Source organism: Lepidochelys kempii, chromosome 1 (assembly GCF_965140285.1).
Source record: "Lepidochelys kempii isolate rLepKem1 chromosome 1, rLepKem1.hap1, whole genome shotgun sequence".
Lineage (NCBI taxonomy): Eukaryota > Metazoa > Chordata > Testudines > Cheloniidae > Lepidochelys > Lepidochelys kempii.
The window spans coordinates 230,894,782-230,921,667 of NC_136380.1; the positions used below are offsets into that span (position 1 = coordinate 230,894,782).

Genomic DNA, 26,886 nt, shown 5'->3' on the forward strand with positions numbered 1-26,886 from the left:
TTTGAATATATTTTACAGCTATTCATAAAAAGATACTTGAATCTGGAGTTGCCCTGAAACAAGTGACATATGATGTTACTTAAATCAAGAATTTCACAGACTGGCCAATGTAAAAAAGAACCAGGACTTTAATTGAAGCTTTCACAGAAACATCTGATATTAGGTGTCAAACAAATGAAAAACTTGCTACCACAATTAGTATAAAACCTTTTTGATTTAATGAAAATTTAATTTGTTAAAATTCACCATACTGCAATAAAGAAAAAAAGGAAGCAGCTTTTTCATTTTATTACAGTGAAAACTCAGCAAATAAATTTTTTAGAATTTTTTTCCATAAAAAGCAATAATTCTTTCACAGACCTCCTTGGCTTAGTATGACTTACATTTTTTAAATGTGATTTTGTTTTTGCTGATAGAGCTTTGCTTTAAATAAACTTTCTATCGATCTAAAATTTTGACAGTCTACGTGTGATTACTTTGATCCCGTCAGAGAGAACAAAAAGCCAGCCAACAATTGTTTTATGCGATGGTGGTGTACAGGATGGAGTTATTGAGAAACATGGTTAGGAAATTCACTGCCAGAGGCAATGGTGAAATATGTTTGGAATGGGTCTGGACAGGAGAGAGTCTTTGTTCCTTATTTTTTTTAAATGCTGCACAAGCAGGTCAATTTTGTGCAGAATGTTTAGAGTGGAATGTTAAAGAGTGTTCAAAAGATAATCTCTTAAACAAACTACCTAATGATCGCCACAGGCAACATTTCCATCTTGGAATTGTGGAAGCATGATATTGCAGGTAGCTTTTCTTAAAAATCTCATATTTCTTGGGGAGAAAACACTATCTGGGCACAAGTCAGATGTGTACAAATCAAGAGCCCCTCGATGGCTGTGCTCTGTCAAGTATTCAACAAGCAGTGTCCATGTAGGGGTGTGTAGTGGCGTGTGTTGATCATTAAGCCTTGTGAGCTCAGAAGCACCATGTGGGAGCCCATCTGATGGGATCACATCTAAGAAAGTCTCTTTTGCATAAGGGTGTGTTGATCAAGTGGGTGATACCTGCCTGGTGTCCATAGTCACCAAGAATTAAATAAGACCCTTTGTCTGTTATTTAACTCAATTGTCAAGAACCCTCCTCCCTCACAGTCCTGGCCAACAAAGGCTTAGCAAAGCATATTTCTGCTCTCGGGTTTCCATTTTAATGATCAGTGCATTCCTGGTTGGAAGACAGGCTACAGGCAATGATAGCATAGCCCTGTGCGAGCGCCTGATGTGTGATTAACAGCATGCAATCTTTCATGAGTTTACCTGCCATCTGCACCTAGTACATTGTTCTGGCTCACACAGCTCCCAGCCTCAAGCCTGGATGGAGTAGCATAGCTGCTACCTGCTCACCATCCACCTCCAGCAGCCTAGAATTAATATCAATAAAGTTGAACACTGAAGGGGCTTTTTGAGCAGTTCTCTTCTAAGGTGCCATTGTGCCCAAAGGCAACAACGATTAATTAGGATAGCTGTTCCCAAGGGTACAGCTGCCTGTGGAGACAATATACAATTTCATCGCCACGCAGAGCCCACAGGACATTTTAGCCCTGGCACGAAGAAGGACCCCAGTTAATTGACTACTCATCAGAGTATGTAAGACAGGAGGGAAAAATAACATGGTATGACAAGCTGCACAGTCTGCTCTGTGTGCCCGTTCAGTTTGGTGCTGTTGATGGGAGAGCTTGGACCCTTATTTTTTTCCCCAAACAAAAAGGAGCCCAGCAAGACATCTGAGCCCCACTAAGAAGAAGCCAGGCCTGAGGAGCCCAGTGTAGCAATAAGAAATATTAAATAACAAACATATTTTAAACTACATTAGAATTTCATTTAGTTAAAATTATGAAGAGGCCTTTATTAACACATGGATGGCCCTTTTAAGAGGCCCCTTTAAGAGTGTGTGTGTGTGGGGGGGAAGGCAGCGCAACCTGGACTGATTACTTGATGCCCAATTGGTCTTAAGGGAAGGCACCTGGGCCTTATAAAGTGCACGGGGGGAGGCTGGGGTGATTCAGTATTATACATGCATCCCTCTGATTCAGTTAAAAGCTAATGACTGCACTGCACCTTTAAGCGGCGGGGGGTGGGGGGTAGGTGTTGTCCAGCTTGCCTGGGAAGAGAGAATAGTGCTTTATGGCCAGGAGGGTGAGCAAGGCTCAGAAGCTGCAAAAGGGGAAGTGGGTCAGCTTGGCAAAGCTGATTCATCCCCAGGGACCAGACGGGTGCGGGAGTTCAAAAGGGGAAAGCCCATCAAGCGAAGCCCCTTTTCCTGGGAGCAGGCAGAGCAGCAGCCAGCCTCCTGCTCCTTGAGGTGCCAAAACACCAGGTTTGGCCAGGCTCTGCTCTGGGCATCGCACTAACTGTTCCTTTCTAGGGGGGGCTGGGAAGGAATTTTTCCCTCACCACCAGATCGGCCTAGGCGGCGTGGGTTTTTTTTCCATCTGCCCCACAGTGAGATTGGGGAGGGCTTTGTTATGGTGAGGAGGGAAGGGTGTTAGGCTATGGAGCTGACACTCATTATGTGGGGCGGATGCCCAGTGTGGGTAATCCATAGGGCAGGGATACAGTGACCAGATAAATGGCTTGGAAAAGGACTTAAAAAGCAGATGTTGGTTAAAGGAACAGAAAGGGGGGGGGCAGGGGAGAGAGGTGTTTCGATGTTACTATGACTGGCCTAAGAGGTGAATCATTTTTAATACTATTTATTTAATTAGGAAATATTAATAGATTTACAAATCCTTGCTATGTAAATATCAGAAACACAACAATCATTACAACCGTGAGCATTGATTTAAAGAGACATTATACTAGAATATAGTCAGATCTTTCTATTCATACTTCTATTTTTAATTCCCTTCTGAAACTAACTTTCTCAAAGTAGAATAATCTGAGCGTGTTTTGTACTTTTAATGACAGTAGTTAGCCCTTTGATATTCAAAGATATTACTTTGAAAGGACGAGATTTTGAGAATAACTATTTAGCTTACTGAAAATGTGAAATTATGATAATTCTTGATTGCTGTTCGATGGCATGACCACTTATGTGGCCAATGTCTCATTTCCTATCACTCTGTGTTTGCAAGTGTGTACCTTGGTTTCTGTTTTGTAAACCTCCCTACCTATTTCTTGTAGTAATTCCCCCCTGTCTCATCAGTTCCCTCCCCTCTCCTTCATTCCTCTTACTTTAAATCCACACACGAAACACCAACACAGCATGTTAAGGAGTACCCAAATCCCTTTGCTAATACCAAATCCCTCTACTCTTCCCATGAACACTTGTACTGCTTCTCTTTCAATCCAAAGAAGGTACATTCTCGTCCTATGGGACCTTAACCCACACCATTAGGGATAGATTACCATCCACTTATTAGAGTTACATGGGGAGGATTTACACAGAACTCTTAAAGGTTCCTCCAAACTCCTCTCTATTTTCTCCAGGTTCCTCCGCCCCCTGTTAGGGATCTCCCTAACAATCCATTCCCTCTTATTGTCTTTGCTACTTTTTAAAATAGAGAACATGCTATCATAGAGTTATGATCTCCCCAGTTAAAGCAAACTATTTTCTTTATAACATTAACACAGTTACTGCTAACGATTCATTCCTGGTGACTTCCAAGAAATCTCTTTTAGTTAATCTTTAGTTTACTCCCAGATATCTGAATTCTCTTGTTCAGCTTCACTTCTGCCATTGCTAGCAGGGTCTCTAGAGTCTTTTGTCTTTGCCTCTCTTCCTTTCCCTGAGTTTCACTGTCTGCCGAGAGTTTTTCAGCATGTTATTTGTAGTTACTACCTCAGGCGAATCCTCTTGTACAGCTGAGATTTGGATTTCTATCCCAAGTGACACGAGTGTATTTTTTCCTTACCTAATGTCTCTTACTGTATGCTACTGATTTTTTGATTGTTTTTGGAGAATCCATCCCCTGCCACATTCTGCTCTGTTTTGGGGGGAGTTTAGTAGGTTTTGGGGGTTGACAGAGGCAGATTACTTTGCTGTCTCCTCAGAGCTCAGGCTTCAGGAAAGCAAGTTATTCTGGCTTCCTGCTAGTCTTCATGAATCATTGTTTTACGATGTGGCCTGGCCTGCAGAACAGTGATTGGATGTAGTGTGATAAGTGCTGCACTGACTTTCATTCCAGGAAGTCCTTCTGTGTCCATAAGGCTTGTGCTGGTTGGGAAGGGGAGGGATAATGTCATAATTGTCTGATTGCCATTGGCAGAAATCCTTTTCTCAGCCTATAACTGAAGACGGCAACACAAAATATAGCTATACAGTATTGTTTTACACTGTCATAACAGAGGGCTTAATTTCAACAGTAATGCCACAAGATACATTTATTATGGGATATTCTGGTCCGTATTTTATATGGTTTGATCAGTCTTTCTAGGTGTGCAGTAGTTAACAAACAAAACCCCTATTTCCATTTTAATCGGGCCTAGTTTAAAAAACTGATATCTGGTCAGGAAGTTAAAGTACAGCTTTATGATGGCACTTTAGTACAATTTCTTTCATCCTTGGCTACAGTGATAAAAGGGATTTCAAAGCCTGGACAGGCACTGAACATTTCTTTAAAAGGCACAGCTTAGGTTAAGCATCTTAATACAGAACAAAAGGATATTATTCCAAACAGACCATTTAAAATTATACAAAATTACAATTAAACTCAGAAAGAACTTCAGGTTAGCTTGAGCCTTTTCAATACAAATCTTCATTGTTGCTGCTAAGGAGGACAGGATATGCTGTTCCAATGTATTTACCATGGCGATACACAACTATCTGTAGTTCATACTCCTCTATCTGCACCATCTCACGAGTGACCTTTTCCTGAGGCTGCAGAAAAATGATTGTATAGAGGGCAAATTCAAACTCGGGACTGACACCAATAAAGGTGCTTCCCACAGGTTTTACTAGACCTTTCCAGCTGAACTGTAGACTCAGAACTTGATCATCCTCATCAGACTGTAACCAAAAATAAAAGACATGAAAATCCTTGAATACTGAATATGACCAGACAGACACATTTTCACATTCAGGGTTATTCTGCAAATACAAATGTGGGAGACTCTACTTCTGAGCAGCTATAGTGCTTGTATCAGTTGTGTATATGTAAAATGTGGGAGGTAAAACAGAGCCATTATAGGGGGTTACACAGCCCTGGATCTCACATTAACTCTTCTTTAGAATCTTAGACGCTCCTGTTGTTTATGGGTCAAGAACTCAGGCAGCAGGTTTGTCTTTCCTAAGAACTAGAATAGTATCCTAAGCCAATCCTGTACTACTGAAGTAAATGGCACTAAATATTTATGCCAATTTATATTTCCTTAAGTTTTCCTATAGCACTCATCACTGTAAGTATCCAAGTGGCTGAGGAGTGTGGTCTCCTATTTCATGAGGGCAGTAAGAAAAAGGATGGTGCTTGTGGCATGCTCAGAAATATCCTATATTTTGGTAGAATTCCATTTCAATTCAGTTGTAGCTGGGATTTTCAAAGGAGTCTAAGAAGTGAGTCACCCAACTCCCACTGAAATTCAGTGTGAGATGGATTCCTAAGCCCCTTAGAGGGGTGCCTAAAAGCCCTTACTGCATAGCCCTAACTAGCACAGTCAAGTGACATCTCTGTCAGTATCCTTTGCATCAGTGTCTAAAATTATGGCCTCCTTTATGGTTGAAAGGTGACATCTATAGGCACAAATGAAAACTGCACCATTGTGAAAACAAAATAGAACTATGTACAGCACTTCTATACAGTTCTGGGATGACCTAGAATCCTATTTTCGATGTCTCCGACTCAAGGAATATTTCCAACACACCTCTGAACAACATACTAACCCACAGAGACCTTTCTACCAAGACTACAAAAAGAAGGATTCTGGGTGGACTCCTCCTGAAGGTCGAAACAACAGACTGGACTTCTACATAGAGTGCTTCCACCAACGTGCACGGGCTGATATTGTGGAAAAGCAGCATCACGTGCCCCATAACCTCAGCCGTGCAGAACACAATGCCATCCACAGCCTCAGAAACAACTCTGACATCATAATCAAAAAGGCTGACAAAGGAGGTGCTGTCGTCATCATGAATAGGCTGGAATATGAACAAGAGGCTGCTTGGCAGCTCTTTCTACAAGCCATTACCCTCTGATCCCACTGAGGGTTACCAAAGGAAACTACACCATCTGCTCAAACTCCCTGAAAAAGCACAAGAACAAATTGGCACGGACACACCCCTAGAACCCCGACCCGGGGTATTCTATCTGCTACCCAAGATCCATAAACCTGGAGATCCTGGACGCCCCATCATCTCAGGCATTGGCACCCTGACAGCAGGATTGTCTGGCTATGTAGACTCCCTCCTCAGGCCCTACGCTGCCAGCACTCCCAGCTATCTTCGAGACACCACTGACTTCCTGAGGAAACTACAATCCATCGGTGATCTTCCTGAAAACACCATCCTAGCCACTATGGATGTAGAAACCCTCTACACCAACATTCCACATAAAGATGGACTACAAGCCATCAGGAACAGTATCCCCGATAATGTCACAGCAAACCTGATGGCTGAACTATGTGACTTTGTCCTCACCCATAACTATTTCACATTTGGGGACAATGTATACCTTCAAATCAGCGGGTACCCGCACGGCCCCACAGTATGCCAACATTTTTATGGCTGACTTAGAACAACGCTTCCTTAGCTCTCGTCCCCTAATGCCCCTACTCTACTTGCGCTACATTGATGACATCTTCATCATCTGGACCCACGGAAAAGAAGCCCTTAAGGAATTCCACCCTGATTTCAACAATTTCCATCCCACCATTAACCTCAGCCTGAACCAGTCCACACAAGAGATCCACTTCCTGGACACTACTGTGCTAATAAGCGATGGTCACATAAACACCACCCTATACTGGAAACCTACTGACCACTATGCTTACCTACATGCCTCCAACTTTCATCCAGACCACGCCACACGATCCATTATCTACAGCCAAGCTTTACGATACAACCGCATTTGCTCCAATCCCTCAGACAGAGACAAACACCTACAAGATCTCTATCAAGCATTCTTACAACTACAATACCCACCTGCTGAAGTGAAGAAACAGACTGAGAGAGCCAGAAGAGTACCCAGAAGTCACCTACTACAGGACAGGCCCAACAAAGAAAATAACAGAACGCCACTAGCCATCACCTTCAGCCCCCAACTAAAACCTCTCCAATGCATCATCAAGGCTCTACAACCTATCCTGAAGGACAACCCATCACGCTCACAGATCTAGGGAGACAGGCCAGTCCTTGCTTACAGACAGCCCCCCAACCTGAAGCAAATACTCACCAGCAACCACATACCACACAACAAAACCACTAACCCAGGAACCTATCCTTGCAACAAAGCCCACTGCCAACTGTGTCCACATATCTATTCAGGGGACACCATCATAGGGCCTAATCACATCAGCCACACTATCAGAGGCTCATTCACCTGCACATCTACCAATGTGATATATGCCATCATGTGCCAGCAATGCCCCTCTGCCATGTACATTGGCCAAACTGGACAGTCTCTACGTAAAAGAATAAATGGACACAAATCAGACGTCACGAATTATAACATTCAAAAACCCCAGTTGGAGAACACTTCAATCTTTTGGGTCACTCAATTACAGACCTAAAAGTAGCAATTCTTCAACAAAAAACCTTCAGAAACAGACTCCAACGAGAGACTGCTGAATTGGAATTAATTTGCAAACTGGATACAATTAAATTAGGTTTGAATAAAGACTGGGAGTGGATGTGTCATTACACAAAGTAAAACTATTCCCCACTCCCACCCCCCACTGTTCCTCACATGTTCTTGTCAACTGCTGGAAATGGCCCACCTTGATTATCACTACAAAAGATTTCTCCCCCCCGCCACCCCTGCTGGTAATAGCTCATCTGACCTGATCACTCTTGTTACAGCGTGTATGGTAACACCCATTGTTTCATGTTCTCTGTGTATATAAATCTCCCCACTGTATTTTCCACTGCATGCATCTGATGAAGTGCGCTGTAGCTCACGTAAGCTTATGCTCAAATAAATGTGTTAGTCTCTAAGGTGCCACAAGTACTCCTTTTCTTTTTGCGGATACAGACTAACACGGCTGCTACCCTGAAACACTTCTATAGCAGTGGCTCTCAAACTTTCCAGACTACTCTACCCCTTTCAGGAGTCTGATTTGTCTTGCGTACCCCCAAGTTACACCTCACCTAAAAACTACTTAAAAAAGTAGTTACTGAAAACTTGCTGACTTTCTCATTTTTACCATATAATTATAAAATAAACCAATTGGAATATAAATGTTGTACTTATATTTCAGTGTATAGGATATACAGCAATATAAACAAGTCATTGTCTGTATGAAATTATAGCTTGTACTGACTTCGCTAGTGCTTTTTATGTCACCTGTTGTAAAACGAGGCAAATATCTAGATAAGTTGATGTACCCTCTGGAAGACCTCTGTGTACCCACAGGGGCATGCGTACCCGTGGTTGAGAACCACTGTTCTATAGCACCTCTCACTCACAGCTCTCAAAGTACATAGCCTGCATTTAAGGGGCACTGTTAACTTCAAGTTGATACCTGCTTGATTATTTTAACCTACTATTGTTACAAGTAACACCTACGATGATTATTTTTGAGAGAATTATTTTCTCTATATGTTCTGTATGTTCCCTTTGTGCATTAGCTAGAAGTTTGAAAAACAGTCATTTTCACTGTTCCCTCTGTTCAGTCAGGTCAGCATCCCCTGTCTGTACAGGCACTTCACACATCCATAGTGCAGAGAAATCATTTTTTTAAATCGGAAAACTATTGTTAAACCAAACAATTGGCAGGGGGTTCTCCAAGGCCAAAACTATTTTTAATTCACATTTTTTTGAAACTCAGCAGATTAAGTTGTCAGTGTCCCTTTAATTAAGCCTCACAACACCACTATAAGCTAGGTATTTTTGGTATTGTGTTACAGATGGGGAAACTACAGTACACAATGTTTAACTGCCTGATCCAAAGCCCACTGAAGTCAATAGGAGTCTTCCAATGACTTCAATGGGTATTGGATCAGACCCTAAGTCCCAAGATCTCAGACCAAGAAAGTAACAAAAAGCCCCAGTCCCATTCTTTAACCTTGATAAATCATGTGAATGACAGAATTATGCTGCTTTTCTGGACATACTTGTCTGAACCCATTATCCTAACAGAGTTCATCAGCTCCCAGAATTGGGCCCTTTGAAACTTAGTGCATAGGGACTTAGCAGAAAGGCAGCAAACATACGGGGTTCTGTCCAATGTCGTATGAAAGGCAGAGGAATTTCCAAGGGATTTTTGTGGTTGAATACACTCTGCACCTTTCAATATCAGGCCCAATGTCTTGGGTCCAGCATGGTAAAGTCAATGAAGACACTAACCACTAGAGGATTATTAATCCCCTCTGTCTACAAGAGGTATTGGGGAAAAGGTGGCCCGAGAGAATTTTAGGGTCTCAGTGGGGAATTAAAAATTAGATGGGCATTGAGCTTTAATAGCAGACAAAATCCACAGCAAAAATAAAAATAATCTGTCTCCCCCAACACCATCATGCCCTGGATTCATTACCAGAGACATCCTGAGTAGATTTACTCACCTTATCTATAAACTGTACACATACAAACAGACAACCCTAAGTCTCTCTTACCCTGCTCTTTTTCCTCCTGGCAACATAGCCTTTGTAGTCAATTTGTTTATGCTTTTCCTGAAGGTAAAATTGTACCCAGTTATGCAAACCCAGAATCTCTTTTCCATGTTTTGTTTCTCCGACAAACACGTGTTCAAATCCACAGGAATCAGGCCTACAATAAAATCAGCATAATAATAATTAGCTAAAAAATTTAATTTGCTGGATGCAAACGGCCAGAAAATGAACAAAATTGGCACTTGCTAAGAGTTATCCGTTAACATTCCTGTTCTGAATGTTTTGTTTTTCTTTTTTGTGGAACTTAAAATAAAGATCTGGTCATGAAATCTAAGTTGCTATTTGATGTTAAAGGAATAACTACCAGTAAAAAACAAACAAACAAAAAAAAAACCAATGGACCAGACTATTTGTCTTTTCCATTATAAATTGACATTTATCTGTAAATTGCTTTTTGTCCCTCAAATGCATCTGTTTTCATAAAAAGGACTATGTACCTAATAATCATTCAGTCATCGAAAAATAAAATAAATACTCTTTGACAAGCCAGGACAGTCTATTACAGAAACAGTGGGACATTAAAAATTACTTTCGCCCAATTAATACATTACATAACCTTCTCCATTTTTTGTGGTTATGTCTGTATGACATACATGTAAGACTTATTTCTTACATCCTATTAAATATGATTACTACTAGGATCCATATTGACCATACATACCCCTTTCGTGTTTCCCTGGTGTATAGCTGAAACCAGATGTCATAGAGCTGAGACTTGAAGTCGTTAAGACTGGGTTTTGACCAATTTTTTCTAACTAAATATTGATGAGTAAGCTGGAGGATCGAAAACAAGGAAATATAATTAGTTTAATTTACAGTTAACTGTGGCAAGTGATAAAGCATGAAGAGCTGCTGTACTCACTTTCATTACTTCTGTTTCTAAGATAGCATCAAGAAAACGATTGTTTTCAGCCATTTCTTGTGGGGTCACAACTTCTGCTACCCCAGTTGACGTTTCATAGTTGTCCAATAGGGAAACGAAAGCTGCAAAGAAAGATGCCATTCAGCAGGGCACCTGGTATAGATGTTCAACAGTGTGTAGACCAAAATCACCTTTGTAGTTTGGCCTCTAGATGGCAACAGAATCACAAAAAATGATCGGATGAAGTGAGCTGTAGCTCACGAAAGCTCATGCTCCAATAAATTGGTTAGTCTCTAAGGTGCCACAAGTCCTCCTGTTCTTTTAAAAAAAAGATCAGTTCTGGTATTCTATCTAGCAGATATATAAATAGCAGTGTTCTGGTGAAGCTCCACTAATCGCTCTGTCATTGCAGCTTTGCTCTGATCAGGGGTTTTAGGCCCAGTGGGCATTGCTACTCAACAATCTAAAGTTTGTCCATCCCCAGGTGAGCCAACCCTGGAGTGGGTGCTAATCCTGACAAAAAAAGATCTGTGTGAATAATAGGTCCTTGTTCCACAGTAGAAGTAGTAATGCCAGAAAACATCCTCCAGGCAAAAAAAGGAGTCAGTGTGAACCTGAATGGCTGCAATATGAGAAATAATATTACGACCAATTAATTAGTTTTTAGAGGCACCAAGGAATAAGTGATAAATTGGAATAGCAGTTTCTGGAACTGCCATTTAATAGGCATAAAGCCAAATTCTGTTCTGAGTTACATGGCTGTGTATATACAGAGACATTGCCTCTATTGATTTTATTGGCATTGCCTCACAGGTGTAATAGATATCAGAATACTGCTCAGAGACATTTGTTTGAAATAAAGGTACTGTTTGTACTTAGCACTCTATTTTAATACCAGTGTAGCCAACCGTCTGAGCAATGAAAGTATTAAGTGTAAACAAGTTAAATTTTAAAAGTTGCTGGGTTCTGCTGATTGAGTTTATTCTTGCAAATACATATAATTCTAGCCAATCTTACCAAAAATGTGTACATTTGTTTACCTGCGTATTTCTGGATTTCTGGAGATCAGTGTACTTTCTGAAATAGAGGCCACAGGTAAACTCCAAGATCTGATTGCAAATCTATGGGAAATTACCTTTCAAATGACGTACTGCATGACGATCTTCAGCTCCAAATTGTCTGACCATTCAAGCTGTACATAATGCTACATTTTAAGTCTACATTTTAAAAAAATAATGCAGATTCATCATTCCATTTCCCATGTTACCAAAATGATAACGAGAAGAAAGGATGCACAGTTACTGAAGAACAAATCACAGGAAGATCTCACCTGCAAAAGTTTTTGTGCTCTTCAGACGCTCTTCATTTACGTAGCGAAACAGAGGTTCAGATGCACTGTCCCTTGCAATGCTGCTGCCCTGCTGTACAAAGCCTGCTTTTTCCTATGAGAAGCATCAGAACAAAACAATGAAGGATCCAAAATGTATTTAAAGGGGATAATCCCTCTCCGAGTAGTAATCAAAGCACAGCAAGAAGTTAACTGCTATTAAAACTGTTTATTATACTACAAAACAATAGAGATAGTTATATAATAAATCACAACATCAAGCAGAGAGAAAAAAATACTCTTTTTTGTCATTGTAAGTGTTTGAAAGGGTCCTGTTGCCTCTTTCTCAGGGTTAACAGTGATAGCTCATTGGGGGCATCGCAATAATGAATAACCAAGGACACCTCTGCTCCACTTGATTGCCTATTATTTATATAACACAATGTGGGTCTGATGTTACTCTCCTGGCACAAGCAAAACTCCCATTGACTTCAGGGGAATTGGTGCCTACATTAGAATTGTGGAATCAGGCCCAGAAGGGGAGATTGTCAAAGCTATAAAGGACAGCCAGGCACCCAACCCACATTGACTGTTGGGCACTTAACTGTCCTTTGTGTTTTTGAAAGTCAGCCCTGTTTCAACAAGAGATTTAAGTTTTCTGAGTAGAAATTCTTCTCTTGATTCAAATCCCGAGTGTAGCATCCAGGCCAAGCACTGGGTAGATGCACTGTGGAGCTGGTGTGTACATACCTAAACCCCTAGTGCAAAGGAAAGGAGGAAGAACATAGCAACTGATCCTCTAGCCCCACTTCCAGCTGCCCCTAGCCCACCCATATGGGGCACTCCCATGTGCTGCTGCGTTCCACACTGAATAGGGGTGCACATCCCCTGCAGAGGCCTCCCACATTGAGTTCCCTGCTCCATCACAAAGCAGAACGGCACCAGTTCCCCTGCAAAGGGAGGAGTCTAGACTTAGCACTTGGTGTTAATAAATTATAACACTAATAAATTTTAGTATTCATGGACAACAGAAATCAGATAAATCAATATCTTTAGAAGAAAACAGAAAACAATTTGCACAAAACTTTTGAGACTTAAGCTTTATTTAAAAAAATACTCCTCTAATATTTTTTATTTGACACTTGCCAACTTGCCTTTCTATATATTTCAGTTGCTGGAAGTCGTTGCTCTTACTCCAAGTGCATGTCAGCTAGCTGAAGAACAGAACTGTCATTCTGAATGGATGCTGTGAGAGTTATCTGTTTTCCTGCCTGCCGTGCATTATAAAATGCTCTGAAGAGGTCGTGGTTTCACCAGCCATTGTGTTAACTATTTCTTCTCGCTGTATACGGTAGAATTCTGCTAGACAGGAGAACCTCACTACTTTGTGCTTTGCCAGTCCATGCCCTCATAACTTATACACACACCCACCCATCTCTTCCCACTTTATGATCAAAATATAAGCTCAGACTCACTCTAGAGAGGTCTGCTACTACTAAGATTTCATTACTTTTACAGAATATACTACGGAATATTTTCTAGCTTACTAAAAATTATTGTGGCATAAGCTTTCGTGGGCGAATACCCACTTCATCGGGTGCATGCACGAAAGCTTATGCTCCAATACATCTGTTAGTCTATAAGGTGCCACAGGACTCTTTGCCGTTTTTGCAGATCCAGACTAACACGGCTACCCCGCTGATACTTACGAATTATTGTGTTAGTTTACTTCTCACTTGAATATTAATTCAATAGCTAGTTGTCTTTTGAGCACTAGCACAGTGTATTTCTTTAGTAAAACTAATAAATATTATTATAATAATAATAATTACAAACAATAATAAGCACTCTGGCCTCAATCCAGCAAAGCATTTAATCACATTCATAAATTTTAGCTTGCGAATAAAGCCCTGCACGGATACAAAATTTGTATCTGCAGCCGATCGGAGATCTGCAGACATGTTCTGTGGATATCCGCAGATTTGCAGGGCTCTAGATATAAAGTTTGGATCTGCATCCATCTGCGATCTGACTGCAAACATGGTCCACGGATACAGATATCCGCAGATATAAAGCAGATATCGGTAGCTTTGCAGGGCTCTATGAATAGTCCTACTGAAATCAACTGGCTTGACTGATTTGCTGTACTAGTTCATTGATTTCACCTCCTGGTGCTGGAGTGTTTGCCAATTGAGGTCTAGTTTTTACCCTTTTCTTTTTTGGTTAGATACCTGAGAAGGCAGTGGTTGTTCAATTCCAAGATCATTTGGATACCAATGACATCAAGGTTAGGTCCCATGCTTGGTTTGTGTCCTTTTTTGGATGTGAGGGTATGCTTATTAAGGTCATGAAAGATCTCCTGCTTGTTTTAGATTGGCTAAGTTCAACATTTTAGTTAGGTGGGACACTTCAGCAGCTTTTCATGCAACTCATTACGGGTGGTTGCTTTGGGACCTGATCCTACAGTATTAAAATCAATGGAATTTTGTCACTGACTTCAGTGGGAGCAGGATTGGGGCCCCAGTGACTAAGGGGTGTTGCTGGGGTGAGAGAAACTGACCTCTAAACAGGAAATTGTATGCTATCACCGAGGAATATGGAATACAGAATTCCTCAAGGACCTGTGGCATCCATGATGTTCAACATTTTTACTTGGCTTCTTATCACTTGCTCTAACCATGAGACCAAATTCCCTTTAGATCTGCTTCTTTAGCAGATAGCTATTTAATAGTCACATGATTCTGGAACATTTTGCAGGGACCAACCCAGATCATAGATATATATGGAAATACAATGAAACTCAGATGAATATCTGATAAAGAGACAGATTTGTTACAGAATAAACCTTCTGGCCAGACTTTCAAAAGCAGGAGCTTAAAATCCCTATATAGAGACCTACCTGATTTTCAACAGTGCTCCAAACAGCTCCCACTGAAGCTTCTGAAAATGAGACAAGTGCCCAAGTATGGATTTAGGGGGTCTAATTTTGAAGCCAATGGAAGCTGTTGGGTACTCAACATTTTTGAATTCGGATGTTAATTACATGGCATAAATCCAGAACTACTCTACTTATTTCAGGGTGGTACTGAAAGCAGAATTTGGCCTTAGATGTGCTAAATGAAGACATCTACCAAGCTAAAAACATTGCATTCATAAGCAACGTGTTACTGCTAGATTTCATCAGCCCCCATTGCTACATTATGCAGTTAGCTAATTTCAGGCATCACAAAATACGTTCCTTTCCTCATTCTCATAACATTTGATTTACCTGGTATTGAAAAAATTCAAAAGCATTAACAACTGAACTGGCACTTCCCCACATGGTCTCTGTTAGAGAAGGCAGGCATTACATAAGAGGAAGAAATCTGACAAATCTTGTTAACTCCGTAGGAAGAAAAGAAAAAAAATCAAAGTGAGCTACATTGTGCCCTGACTGTGCAACCCCTTCAAAGTGAGTGGGGTTTCATGAGGGCAGAATTGAGCCCAGTGTATATAATTTATAACAGCAACAGTATTCAGAATAATTCCCACAAATGTGGCATCAACAAAAAATTCTGTTTAGTGGAATATGTTTTATGCTGCTGAGTTCTGAGCCGATTTACACATGTGAACTGCGAAACTTTCCTAAAGGATCCTGTTAGAAAAGCAGAACATTTTGATGCGATAATGTTAGATGACTAGTACATTTACATGGATTTTGAACAAGAAACAGTGTTACCAGAGCAAGCAGATGCTTCTCTAAATACTTTGTGCCAGCTAAATATCAGTAAATTACCCCTGGCTGAATATCTGCCAGAAAAAAAGTGTTTAACTATTGACTCTGAAACCTCATGAACAGATTGGGTCTCAGAGCTCAGGCTCCAGCCTGAGCCCGAACGTCTACACTGTAATTTTTAGCCCCACAACTCGAGTCCTGTGAGCCTGATTCAATTTCCCCAGGCTCTGAGACTTGGTGCTGCAGGTTTTTTATTGCAGTGTAGATGTACCCTGAGTCACTCACACGCATTATCAGCTTAGTGCGCAGCAGGGAAGCAATGGATGTGGTATATTTGGACTTTAGTAAGACTTCTGACACAGTCCAACATGACATTCTCATGCACAAATTAGGTAAATATGGTCTAAATGAAATTACTATAAGGTGGGTGCTTGAAAGGCCATACTCAAAGAGTCATCAATGATTCGATGTAAAACAGGGAAAACACATCAAGTAGGAACCCAGAGGGGTCTGTCTTAGGTATGGTGCTATTCAATATTTTTATCAATGACTTGGATGATGGAATGGAAAGCTTGCTTATCAAATTTGTGAATGACACCAAGCTGGGAGGATTTGCAAGTACTTTGGAGGACAGGATTAGAATTGAAAATGATTTTGACAAACTGGAGAAATGGTCTGAAATCAAAAGCATGAGATTCAAAAAAGATATGCACTAAGTACTACACTTAGGATGGAAAAATCTAATGCACAAATACAAAATGGGGAATAACTATATGGGTAGCAGTACTGAAGAGAAAGATTTGGAGTTTATAGTGGATCACAAATTGAATGAGTCAAAAGTGAGATGCAGTTGCGACAAAGGCAAAAGTCAATCTGGCATGTATTAATGGGAGTGTTGTATGTAAGACACGGGAGGCAATTGGTCCATTTCTACTTGGCGCTGGGTGAGGCCGCCGCTGGAATATTGTGTGTAGTTCTGGGAGCTACACCCTCTGTGCTGCTACTCCCGCTACTTCATATAGATTCATCCTGTCCTCACTCCTCATGATATTTAGTAGCTAAATTACCTGTAAGTCAATTGTATAATCTTTCCCGGGCACAAAGCGATTAACATCTGCATCCCATAGCTCACTGAAAAGTTTAGAAAGTTCATGATTTAACTCCAGCCTGCAAAGAAAGTTAGAAAAATATCAATGCTTAAAAAAAAAAGACACAGATCAACACAACTTTGTCAATGGCCGCATCCACATTTCTGGTGCCACTTTAGCAGCGTTCTGGGTGCTCTCAGGATATCAAGGGAGCTTTCTCACCTCATGACACTCTTAGTCAGTGCTGCTCTCACCTGAGGGACAATATTAATTAGTAGTATGGTCTGCTGATAATACCTAAAGTACTTTATAAAGAAATGGGAAATGGTTTATTTTGTAAGTTTTAAAGAAAAATGTTTCCTTTTTAAAGCAACTGATGTTATTATTTTTGAACAGTAGATTTCAGTTTTATTTTATAATTAGTGAACTCTACTAAAAAAAAATTTAAAATAAAGATGACAACTATTCATCTAGAAGGATTCTATAGGTTCATCACAAAAAGGCAGCCATCTCTAATGTGGAATGCAGCAGATGTCTACCAGCCAACAACAACATTACACAACAGAATAGAAAAAGAAGTGAAGAATTCCATTTTTTTGGTGGTTGGTTTTCTAGGGAAGATCGCTTATTCCATCACATTCCCTATTCCTGCCAATTCTCCACCTTCCAATCCTTCAAATGCCCCTGTCAGAGCAGCTTTCCTTTGCTCAAAGAGGTTGGAGGGGACTTCCTTCAGAGTACATCAGTGCTGCTCCTAGAGCAGTCAGGAAGATTGTTGTGGGGCAATTCATGGTGGTTCCTCCCTTCCAAAAAAACAGTGGAGCTGAAAACACCAGCATAAAACTAAACTAATCCAGGGATAAATCGAGTCTTGTATCTGTGGTCTTTAGTGGCATTAAGCACTCACTGCAAGGCTACAATGTTGGCCCCTCCACACTTTAAAAGACATTTGCCTCACTTAGAAATAGAAATACATAGACACCAGCAAGAAGCATTCATCATGAAGGTTTGTGAAGGTGACATTTTGTTTCTCTTTAATATTCGTGATGAACCTGCTAGCTGATAACTGGGTTCCTACTTTACCTCCACCCTGGCTGAGGTGGAGAGTGCAGGGCAGGGCACTCCAGTTCACCATCCAGCCAGTAGAGAGCTCCATAATCCTGAGAATGCAAGAAAAGGAAGTAGCTTGCTGAGGTCAGAGTGGACCAGACTCCGGAATCATAGGTCTGGAAGGGACATCAAGAGGTCATCTAATCCAGTCCCCTGCACTCATGGCAGGACTATGTATTATCTAGATCATCCCTGACAGGTGTTTGTCTAACCTGCTCTTAAAAATCTCCAGTGATGGAGATTCCACAACCTCCCAATTTATTCCAGTTCTTAACCACCCTGACAGTTAGGAATTTTTTTTCCTAATGTCCAACCTAAACTGCCCTTGCTACAATTTAAGCCCATTGCTTCTTGTCCTATCCTCAGAGGTTAAGGAGAACAATTTTTCTCCCTCCTCATTGTAACAACCTTTTATATACTTGAAAACTGTTATCAAGGGGACAGAAGCTGCATGAGGCCAGGAACAGCAGCTCAGAGACAGCAGCCTGAGGGAAGGCCAGATAGAAGTCAACCTGAGAGTTGGGATGAGTTGGGATGAGTACACTGAGAGTGGGCCGGACATGCTCTGTTGTTGGCAGGGGAGAGCAGTAGCCACAGCTGGAGGATAGAGGGCACTAGCCTATTCATCCCGTTCCTTTGTGGTCCATGGGAAGAACAGGATTGACTACATTGCCCACAATGTGCTCACTACACTGGCAGCTCTGCATTAAAACAATGACAATAATAAAATCTCATGCACCAGGGCTTCAGCCAGTTGCCTGCAGGGATCAGGATAGAAAGCCCCACCCCTCCACCATGGAGCATAACTGGCTGTATAGTAAAGCAATCCTTTTACTCAAAATGTGTGAGTATTTATGAGAACCCAACAAGGACTGGACCTTGCAGAGCCTAATGCTTGGAGCGCGTGGTACACAGGACATGCTACAAGGGGTCAAAGGGGACTGATGTACCACAGGACTCACTACAGTACCCTGAAGTGGGGCTGGTTACAGTATTTTTCCCTTTGTTTTACATTTACAATGAAGTTTTGACCATATTTCTTCAAGCGGCGCTAAGCTTAAGGAACTAGCCTTAGTTTTGGGGTAGTTCAGAGTTCACTGGGGCTCTTCCTTAGGTGTTACCCCTGCCCTCGCTCCAGTCCATACACAAGACCCTATGACCCAAGTGTGGTGGTGCTTTTAACCTGGACTAGCTGACTCATCTCAGGCTGCAGGCTAAAGCCCCAGTGAGGCTTTCACTTGGCCTGGGTACCTGATCATTTTGAACTGAGGACACAAGCAAAACCACCCAAGCGCTGATGGTCCTCCAATTCCCCCCATGTGTGCAGAAGGACAAGTTCTCCCACAATTCACTAGGCAAGAATCAGGCAAGTTCAGGTTACTGGAGCACAAAGAACCGTTGAATGTATGTGCCCCCCAGAACTCCTAGAGCCTCACATGGGTGAGCGTAGTACCAGTGAGGACACAGTAATTCGGCTATGGCTGTGCAGTGTGGCTGCTCACACCCAGGCTAGGCCCATCCGGGTGCCCAGACCCAAATGCTAATCACCGAAGTTAACTTTACAGTGAAGATACACATTTAGTCACCAAGTGATTGTGACTCATTTCTTTCAACTGTGAAGAAAGCTAACAGGGTCTGGACAATCTGAAAATACAGCCAGTAGGACCTATCTAGTTTCTGTTTCTTAGTCTGCTGTGACTGTTCAAATAGGCTCATTTATAATCCCTCTGACTTTACAAAGTAAACTTTATTTGGTTTAACTATTTGAATTGGCAAGACCAGCACATTAGTTCAGAAAGATACAATGAGGACTTATGCAAATTTATATTGGCACAAGAACCAAGTGTAGATAAACAAGACGTTGATCACTGATCACAGAAATGCCAGTCTGAATGGTGTCAAATCAAAAGTCTAAACTGACAGCTATGGGCCAAATTCTGCCTTTGGGTGCACTCGTGCAGGGTCCCATTGACTTCAATGGGAGACTCTTGCATGTATCTGAGGGCAGAGTTTTGCCCTTTAGAATTTAAGCATAAGCAAAAGATGGATGAAAGTGAAAGAGAACAGCATATGTCTTTTTGTGCACATGCATCTATTTATTTTTAGATATTTGTAATTCTATTTGGAGGTCTTAAATTAGCTTTAGAACAGACTGCTTGAAAAAACTGAATTGCCAAATAATATTACTCCACAATACATGGTGTAGAAATCAGACGCTGATTACAAAACCCACAGACAATATGCCATGTAAGTGCAGGAGAGAAAACAAGACCACCTGAGGCAACGACAGGCTCTTGTATGCACCATGTGCTACAAATCTACATAACATTAAAAATCAACTCCATGTCTTGTGGTAACGGGAACTTGCCACACACTGCTTCCCTGACAGTAACAATATAAGTGCACAAATATTAAACTGCCTTTAACACAATGGCTTTGGTTATAAAGGGGATGTGGAAATGAGGGTCTCCTTGCAATAACTGCCCTGTGGATTTGCCCCCCTAGCCTGTATTCCTTCTAGCATTACACACAATCCAGGCCTCTTCAGCAGCCACAGTTCATTTAGCCCTGAAGGCTTTGGACAGAATACACATCAAATCCCATTAAACCATTCTCTTTCATTAGTCGAAGAAGGTTGTCATTGATTGATATGAGGTACTCCCTGCTCCCACTGGTCTGAAGAAGTAAAGGCTCAATCAAACTTGCATTGAAATCAAGGGGAATAAGGACCAAATCCATCACTAGCATTAAGCACCTGGAACAAAGGTTAAATCCATTATTGGTGCTGACTTAGGCTTTTACATCAGGGTGAACTTGGCCCTAAAACCAGAAACTGAACTCAGGTCTCCTTTATTTTTCCTCACATCGTGTTAAAAATATCTCCCAGCACAAGGCCCCAATAATAAATTTCAGTGGTATAACAATAGTCGCTTTGCACACTTACTGTGTTCCTGGGCAGATTCCTTTGTATCAGACCGTACCTGCAGGTCAAATTAACTCTTTTCTTACCAAAATGCCAATTCAGTTGCATGTTAGGGAGCATACTGGAAGCAACAGGTTGCCATACTCCCATCATGCTACAATCATTTAATGTCACAGAACTGGCCATCTCCTATGTTCCTTCCTAGCTGCTTTTGAAGCTCCTCCCACTTCTGACCTTGCCTTCTCTCTCCCTACTACCTTTCATCTCACGTTACAATCCAGTGCTGCTGTTTTTGCTGTTCCGCAGATCATCCCAACTTACTAATGATTTTCCCCAAGCCCACAGATCTTAAAAAACAACAAAAAAACACAAAACCCAACAAACAAGGGATGAAGACGTTAAAATGAGTAGTAAATACAGCAGTGCAATGGACAACTTCATATACTGAACTCTTTGTTTTCCTTTATTCCTTTACTCTTACCATTATCCACTCATTCTGTACATTCATGCTGTCTATCTCCCTGCTTCTACTGCTACCATCTAGAGTTGCCAGGTGTCCAGTTTTTGACTGGAACATCTGGTCAAAAAGGGACCCTGGTGGCTCCGGTCAGAACTGCTGACCAGGCCATTAAAAGTCCAGTTGACGCGGGACTGGCTCTGCGCGGGACTGGCTCTGCGCGGCTCTCAGAAGCGGCAATATGTCCCTCAGCTCCTAGGTAGAGGGACGGCCAGGGGGCTTTGTGCACTGCCCCCAGCTCTGCAGCTCTCATTGGCCAGGAACTACGGCCAACAGGAACTGCGGGGGCGGTTCCTGCGGGCGGAGGTAGCACGGACGCCGCAGAGCCTCCTGGCTGCCCCGTGCCTAGGAGCCAAGGGACATGTCACTGCTTCCAGGAGCTGCCTGAGGTCAACGCTGCCCAGAGCTGGCACTCTGTAGATCCTCCTACACTCCAGCTCCCTGCCCCAGCCCTGAGCCCCCTCCCACACTCCAAACCCCTTGACCCATCCCGGAGCTCCCTCCTACACCCCAAACCCCTCAACCCCAGCCCTTCCGCAAAGCCGGCATCCCCAGCCAGAGCCCTCATCCGCCTCCCATACCCCCAGCCCGGAACCCCCTCTTGCACCACAAGCCCCTCATCCCCGGCCCCATCCCAGAGCCCATACCCCCAGCCAGAGCCCTCACCCAATCCCCTGCCCCAGCCCGGTGAAAATGAGCAAGTGAGGGTGGGGGAGAGTGAGCAACAGAGGGAGGGGGGATGGAGTGAGTGGGGGGCAGGACCTTAGAGAAGGGGCAGGGCATCAGGTAAGGGGCGGGGCAAGGGTGTTCAGTTTTGTGCAATTAGAAAGTTGGCAACTCTACTACCATCAGCTACACTACCTCTGTGCTAGGCTTCACAGAATATTCACACTTGAGCCAATTGCTATGGTGACAGGGAATCTGCTGTGTGCTGGATTGTAAATAAGGATTTAGTAAGGTAAGAGTTTGACAGCATTTATGTAAAAATTCTCTTTCATATAGGGGAGATCTGTTCCCAATGGAACAACCCCTGCTACACATTATAAATTGGCAGTGTTTATTGGATAGGAAGTGCCATTTGCACTTTCCTCTTCTAGGGTAATTTTTTTTTTAATTTTCCAAATTACCCCCCACCCCATCCCCACAACACACGTCATGCTTCTTTAGTCAAAAGAGGATGACCAAGAGTGAGCGAACACATAGAGAGTGGTTACGCTCAGATATTAATTTAATAAGCATGCTACTGCCAGCAATTCAAAAAATGTGTGCCTAGAAATGCAGTCACTTCACAGGACACAATGACTTTCTCTTTTCTCTCCTTTCTCCCCTATCCATGACCAAAATATCAAAATGGCATCCATAAACTTAGGGACTTTCCATCTTCTTTTTGTTGTTCCTTTTCTTTTCAAACAGGGAAGAGCACATGCACAAATTGTACCTGAAGTTTAGAATGAAGGTGAAAAAAACCAAAGGGAAAACCAAACCCTGCCAAGACTGAGCTCTTACTTAACAAGTTACATTGTCATTCGGTACAAAGTATTTCTAAATGTCACAAAAATACCTTCACCATCTGGTGTGATAACCTCAAGCAGAGGCTTTGAAGTCCCAGGACATAATACATCTTAAGATGCAGTCAATGTTTGGATAAAAGTTTTCTTGAAAGAAATTATAATACTTCCCCCTCTAATTTTCAATATGATAGCATCTGTGGCTTGCAATCAGAGAATAGTCTCGTATGTTCTTGATCCCTTCCCTATTATTCCTCCTTCCATACTCTTGATGAAATCACCCCAATTACTAGCATAGTGTTTCCATATAAAAAAAGATTAAAACAATTTTTGCAGGACAAGACAGGCCGTGTTTTGCATAGGATTAAAAGTGAATTTTGCAGGAGTGTTGCTGGTTCCAGCCATCTCAGATCTTTCAGTTTCTTTGCAATAAAAGCTGTACTGAGAGTGTAAGAAGCAAGAGGGCTGCTGGGATGTAGCTTCTTGACTGAAACTTTACTATATTCTAACAGTTGTACACTTAAAATAAAACTCTAATCTTAGCATTGCTGCTAATTCAAAACAAGACATTTGCATGATATGCCTTTTGGTTTTTATGCAATTCAGTTGTACAAACCCCCTTCCCCTCCCCCTGATTTCACCTTGTCCAAATAGTTTCTGAGCAGGAAATAAGTACTGCTGTAAACAGCAGACACAACCAGCTTGAAAGCTAGTTCTAAAGAATTCAACAAACTCAATGCAACCAAACCTGTACTGTAAATGTGCAGTGCAACACCCAAACAGAAGGCTGTTTAATTCTTCTGCAGTGTAATTTTATCCTCAGGAGACTTTCAGCAGCAGGGTGATTTTTAAAAGTCCTCCTAATCTTCGTATCATTTGTGATTTTAAAAGAAGCAAAACACTTGCCCAGGTTGCTAAGCAAACCCTTTGCATAAAGATTTAACATGCATGTAAAGTTTCCCTTAAAATTGTATGAAATTGTTAGTAACAGAAATAAACTATTGACTTGATTCTCCTCTCATTTATTCCAGTGTAGGTGCAACTCCATGGGCTCCAGTGGAGTTAAACCTGATTTACAACCTTATGATACATTTGAGAGAAGAATCCGATCCACTGAACAGAACTGTATCTGTAGAGTGCTGATCACACTTCAAGTTTCAAGATAATAACAACTGTATCAATGCAATAAACAGTCTAGTAAGACGCTATAATTCAGGAAAAACACAAGAGGGCTTGATGAAAGTCTAGAAGGAGGGCCTTGAATCATTATAACTTTAGCTTTGCAAGGTATCCTACAACATCAGCTGTCTTAAAACATCTAATCTTAGTATCACATTATTTTACATAAAGCAGCATATGATTCAGTTGCCCTTTTAGCCCCCAGCAGCTTTTAAACTTGAAGCAAGTTACTACAATAGAACAGAAACAATAAGCAGAATGTTATTGCAATGCTGCACTCCAATTAAAGCCCCTTTAAATATAGGTGCCCCAGAGAAGCACAACTCTCTGTCTATTTGGCATTTAAAAAAGAGGAATAGTGAGCCAATGTGATTCTCCCTTACCTACGAGCCATGCTGAGAGGATATATTTCTCTTGGCAAATATACTAGAGAGTAAGATCCAGCTGAAGCTCAAAACTCTGCAGCTCAGTGAACAGACTGAAGAGGTGTTTCTTTCCCACAACCTAGTTACCCAGAACTTTCAGTCAATGTGATAGACAGAGCAAGAAGGCAATGGAGATGCAGACACGTAGCTACAGGAGGGGAGTGTGCATAGAGGGAGGGGCAAAACCTGACAATAATAACCTTGTGTCTAGCTGCAACCTGCTAGTAACTGGAGTAACTTGTCTGCTATTATGTGTGCTGAGGAGATAGGGAGACGCTAAGCAAGATTTAGATCTGCCTTTTCATCATTCTTAGCCTCTAGAGCTTTCGTCATGGTGGACGTGCAGATTTACAAAGCACACAGAAAACAGAGCTCTGTAGGGAATTCCAGAATTGAATTCTTTGCCCACTACTTTCCACATGGTGTATGAATTTTACATCCAGAAACAATCACTTCAAACCTAAAAGTTTAATATTGACTTCACTGAGAGCAGGCTTGGGTCCTTAGTGTCATTCTCATGCTTTTGTTTTATTGTATGGTTATTATAAATCAACAAAGAAAAAGTTAATGAAGACATAGTATACAGGGAAAAAACACCTTCCCGCCTTTCCTCCCACAACTATCATGAGAGCTGACATTTGGAAAGTACTATGAAATTTTTAAATCTTTTAAAAATCTTCCCGGAGCCCTCACCCCCTCCCACACCCGAACCCCCTGCCCTAGTCCGGTGAAAATGAGCAAGTGAGCCAGGATGTGGGAGAGCGGGTGATGGAGGGAGGGGGGATGAAGTGAGTGGAGGGTGCGGCTTCGGGGAGGGGGTAGAGTAGGGATCTTGGGGAGGGGCAGGGCAGGGAGCGGGGTAATGATATTCAGTTTTCTGCAAATAGGAAGTTGGCAACCCTAGGTTCAGCCGGAGGGCTGAGCCTTGTAAGACTGGACTGGAGTGTTGGAATACCCTGACACCATAGAGCAGAGGCCTAGATGAGTGCTGGAGCCTGGCCTGGCCTCTAAGGGGCACCCTGGCATTAGGGATACTACCTTGCCAGTATCTGACTGGCCTGGCCAGATTTTTTACGGATTTGCCAGTTGCCAGAAAAATAATTTAATCTGCTTGTTTATTTTTTAAGTGGGTCTAAAGGTTTGTATTATTAGCACCACAATACATTGGGCTAGCTAATGTTAAACGTTTCTGTGCCCAGCTAATGATGCTGCAGCGTTCCTACTTCTGCAGTTTAAATAAGAAAATGATGTTATCAATCTTATCTATACGTGTTCTCTCTGGAGTGGCTCTAGAAGGGAGGGGGGCTGTTGAGTTGCCTTGTGGTTGGGCTTGCGGCGGGCTTTTTTGAAAGGTGGTATCCCTACCTGGCATAAGAACCCTAGTGACAATGTGGTAGAGAATGTGGGCATGATCTTCCCATCCCTGGAGACTGACTCAGACTGTTGAACACCTTCAACCTAAGGTCGTGAGTTGGTAAGATGGTGACAGCGTGGATCTGGGATGCCTTCTAAAGTGGATGACCAAGATTCAGCAATAGCAACAGCAGCTCCTGTGGCAACTGGCTGTCCAGCAGCAACAGCAGATCCGGGACTTAGGGGCACAGCAGCAACAATTGGTCCAACAGGTAGTGGCCCTAATGTAGCCTCAGCGTCTTACTGGGATTTCATCTCCAGGGGCTGTAGACCTGGCCAGCCACAGTCATGTCAGTGAAAACTCATGAAAATGGGCCCTGAGGATGACTCGAAGGTTTTCCTGATGATGTCTGAGCAAGTGGTGACAGCAGTTCAGTGAGCCATCCTGGAAGCACCTTATTTGATTGGATCAGCACAGGCTGAGACCAAAGGCTAGATGCAGCCCCATTGAGAATCTCTCTGGGGAATCAGTGACCTGATGCCCCAGTGTAATGTGATCCTCTGGTGTGATGGAATCTCCAGTGTACAACCTGGAACTGTGCCCCCTTTACTCTCCAGCCTGGGGTGTCTCTCACAATGCTTTGCTAGTGCCAACCTGCAAACTCCTCCAGGTGCTGTTATCACTCAGCCACCAAAATGCAGAGACACAGCCAGCTAAGTTGCATGAATGCTCTGCAAGCAACTCATGAACTATAGAAAGGGAGACACCAGCCAATCCCCCCAGCCTTGCACCTCAGAATGTACCATCTTATACTGCTCAAGACCTTCTCTTGAATAATGTAAGCTCCTTAATTAGTTCGCCACTTTGTCAAAGGAGAGTGGACGTACAACATCCTGTGTAATCTGAGCAGATTCCCAACACACGTTAGACAAACTCACTGGTAAAGACAAAACATTAAAACAAGTGTATCAACTACAGAAAGTTTTTTAAGTGATTATAAGTGGTAGGCATAAAGGTCAGAGATAGTTATATTTTATCTTCTTACATAAACATGTGTTCTAAACCCTAAAC

General features: G+C 42.1%; 1 protein-coding gene across 1 annotated transcript; it reads right to left on the reverse strand.

Moving 5' to 3' along the window:
* Positions 1 to 307: 307 nt before the first annotated feature.
* LOC140900259 (poly(U)-specific endoribonuclease) lies at positions 308 to 24,534 on the reverse strand. Its single transcript, XM_073317219.2, has 7 exons — positions 24,420 to 24,534; positions 16,779 to 16,878; positions 12,000 to 12,111; positions 10,670 to 10,791; positions 10,469 to 10,581; positions 9,751 to 9,904; positions 308 to 4,995 (listed from the first exon to the last, which is right to left on the reverse strand). The coding sequence occupies exons 1-7, from the start codon at positions 24,428 to 24,430 to the stop codon at positions 4,732 to 4,734; spliced, it is 876 nt and encodes a 291-aa protein (XP_073173320.1). The 5' UTR covers positions 24,431 to 24,534; the 3' UTR covers positions 308 to 4,731.
* Between the last annotated feature and the right edge of the window lie 2,352 nt (positions 24,535 to 26,886).

Excerpts from the sequence above, each read along its gene's own strand:
- LOC140900259 (XM_073317219.2), bottom strand. Across the intron at positions 12,112-16,778 it reads ATTATACAATTGACTTACAG|GAAAAAGCAGGCTTTGTACA; the intron begins GTAATTTAGCTA and ends TGCTTCTCATAG. Across the intron at positions 4,996-9,750 it reads CCAGGAGGAAAAAGAGCAGG|TCTGATGAGGATGATCAAGT; the intron begins GTAAGAGAGACT and ends TTTTGGTTACAG.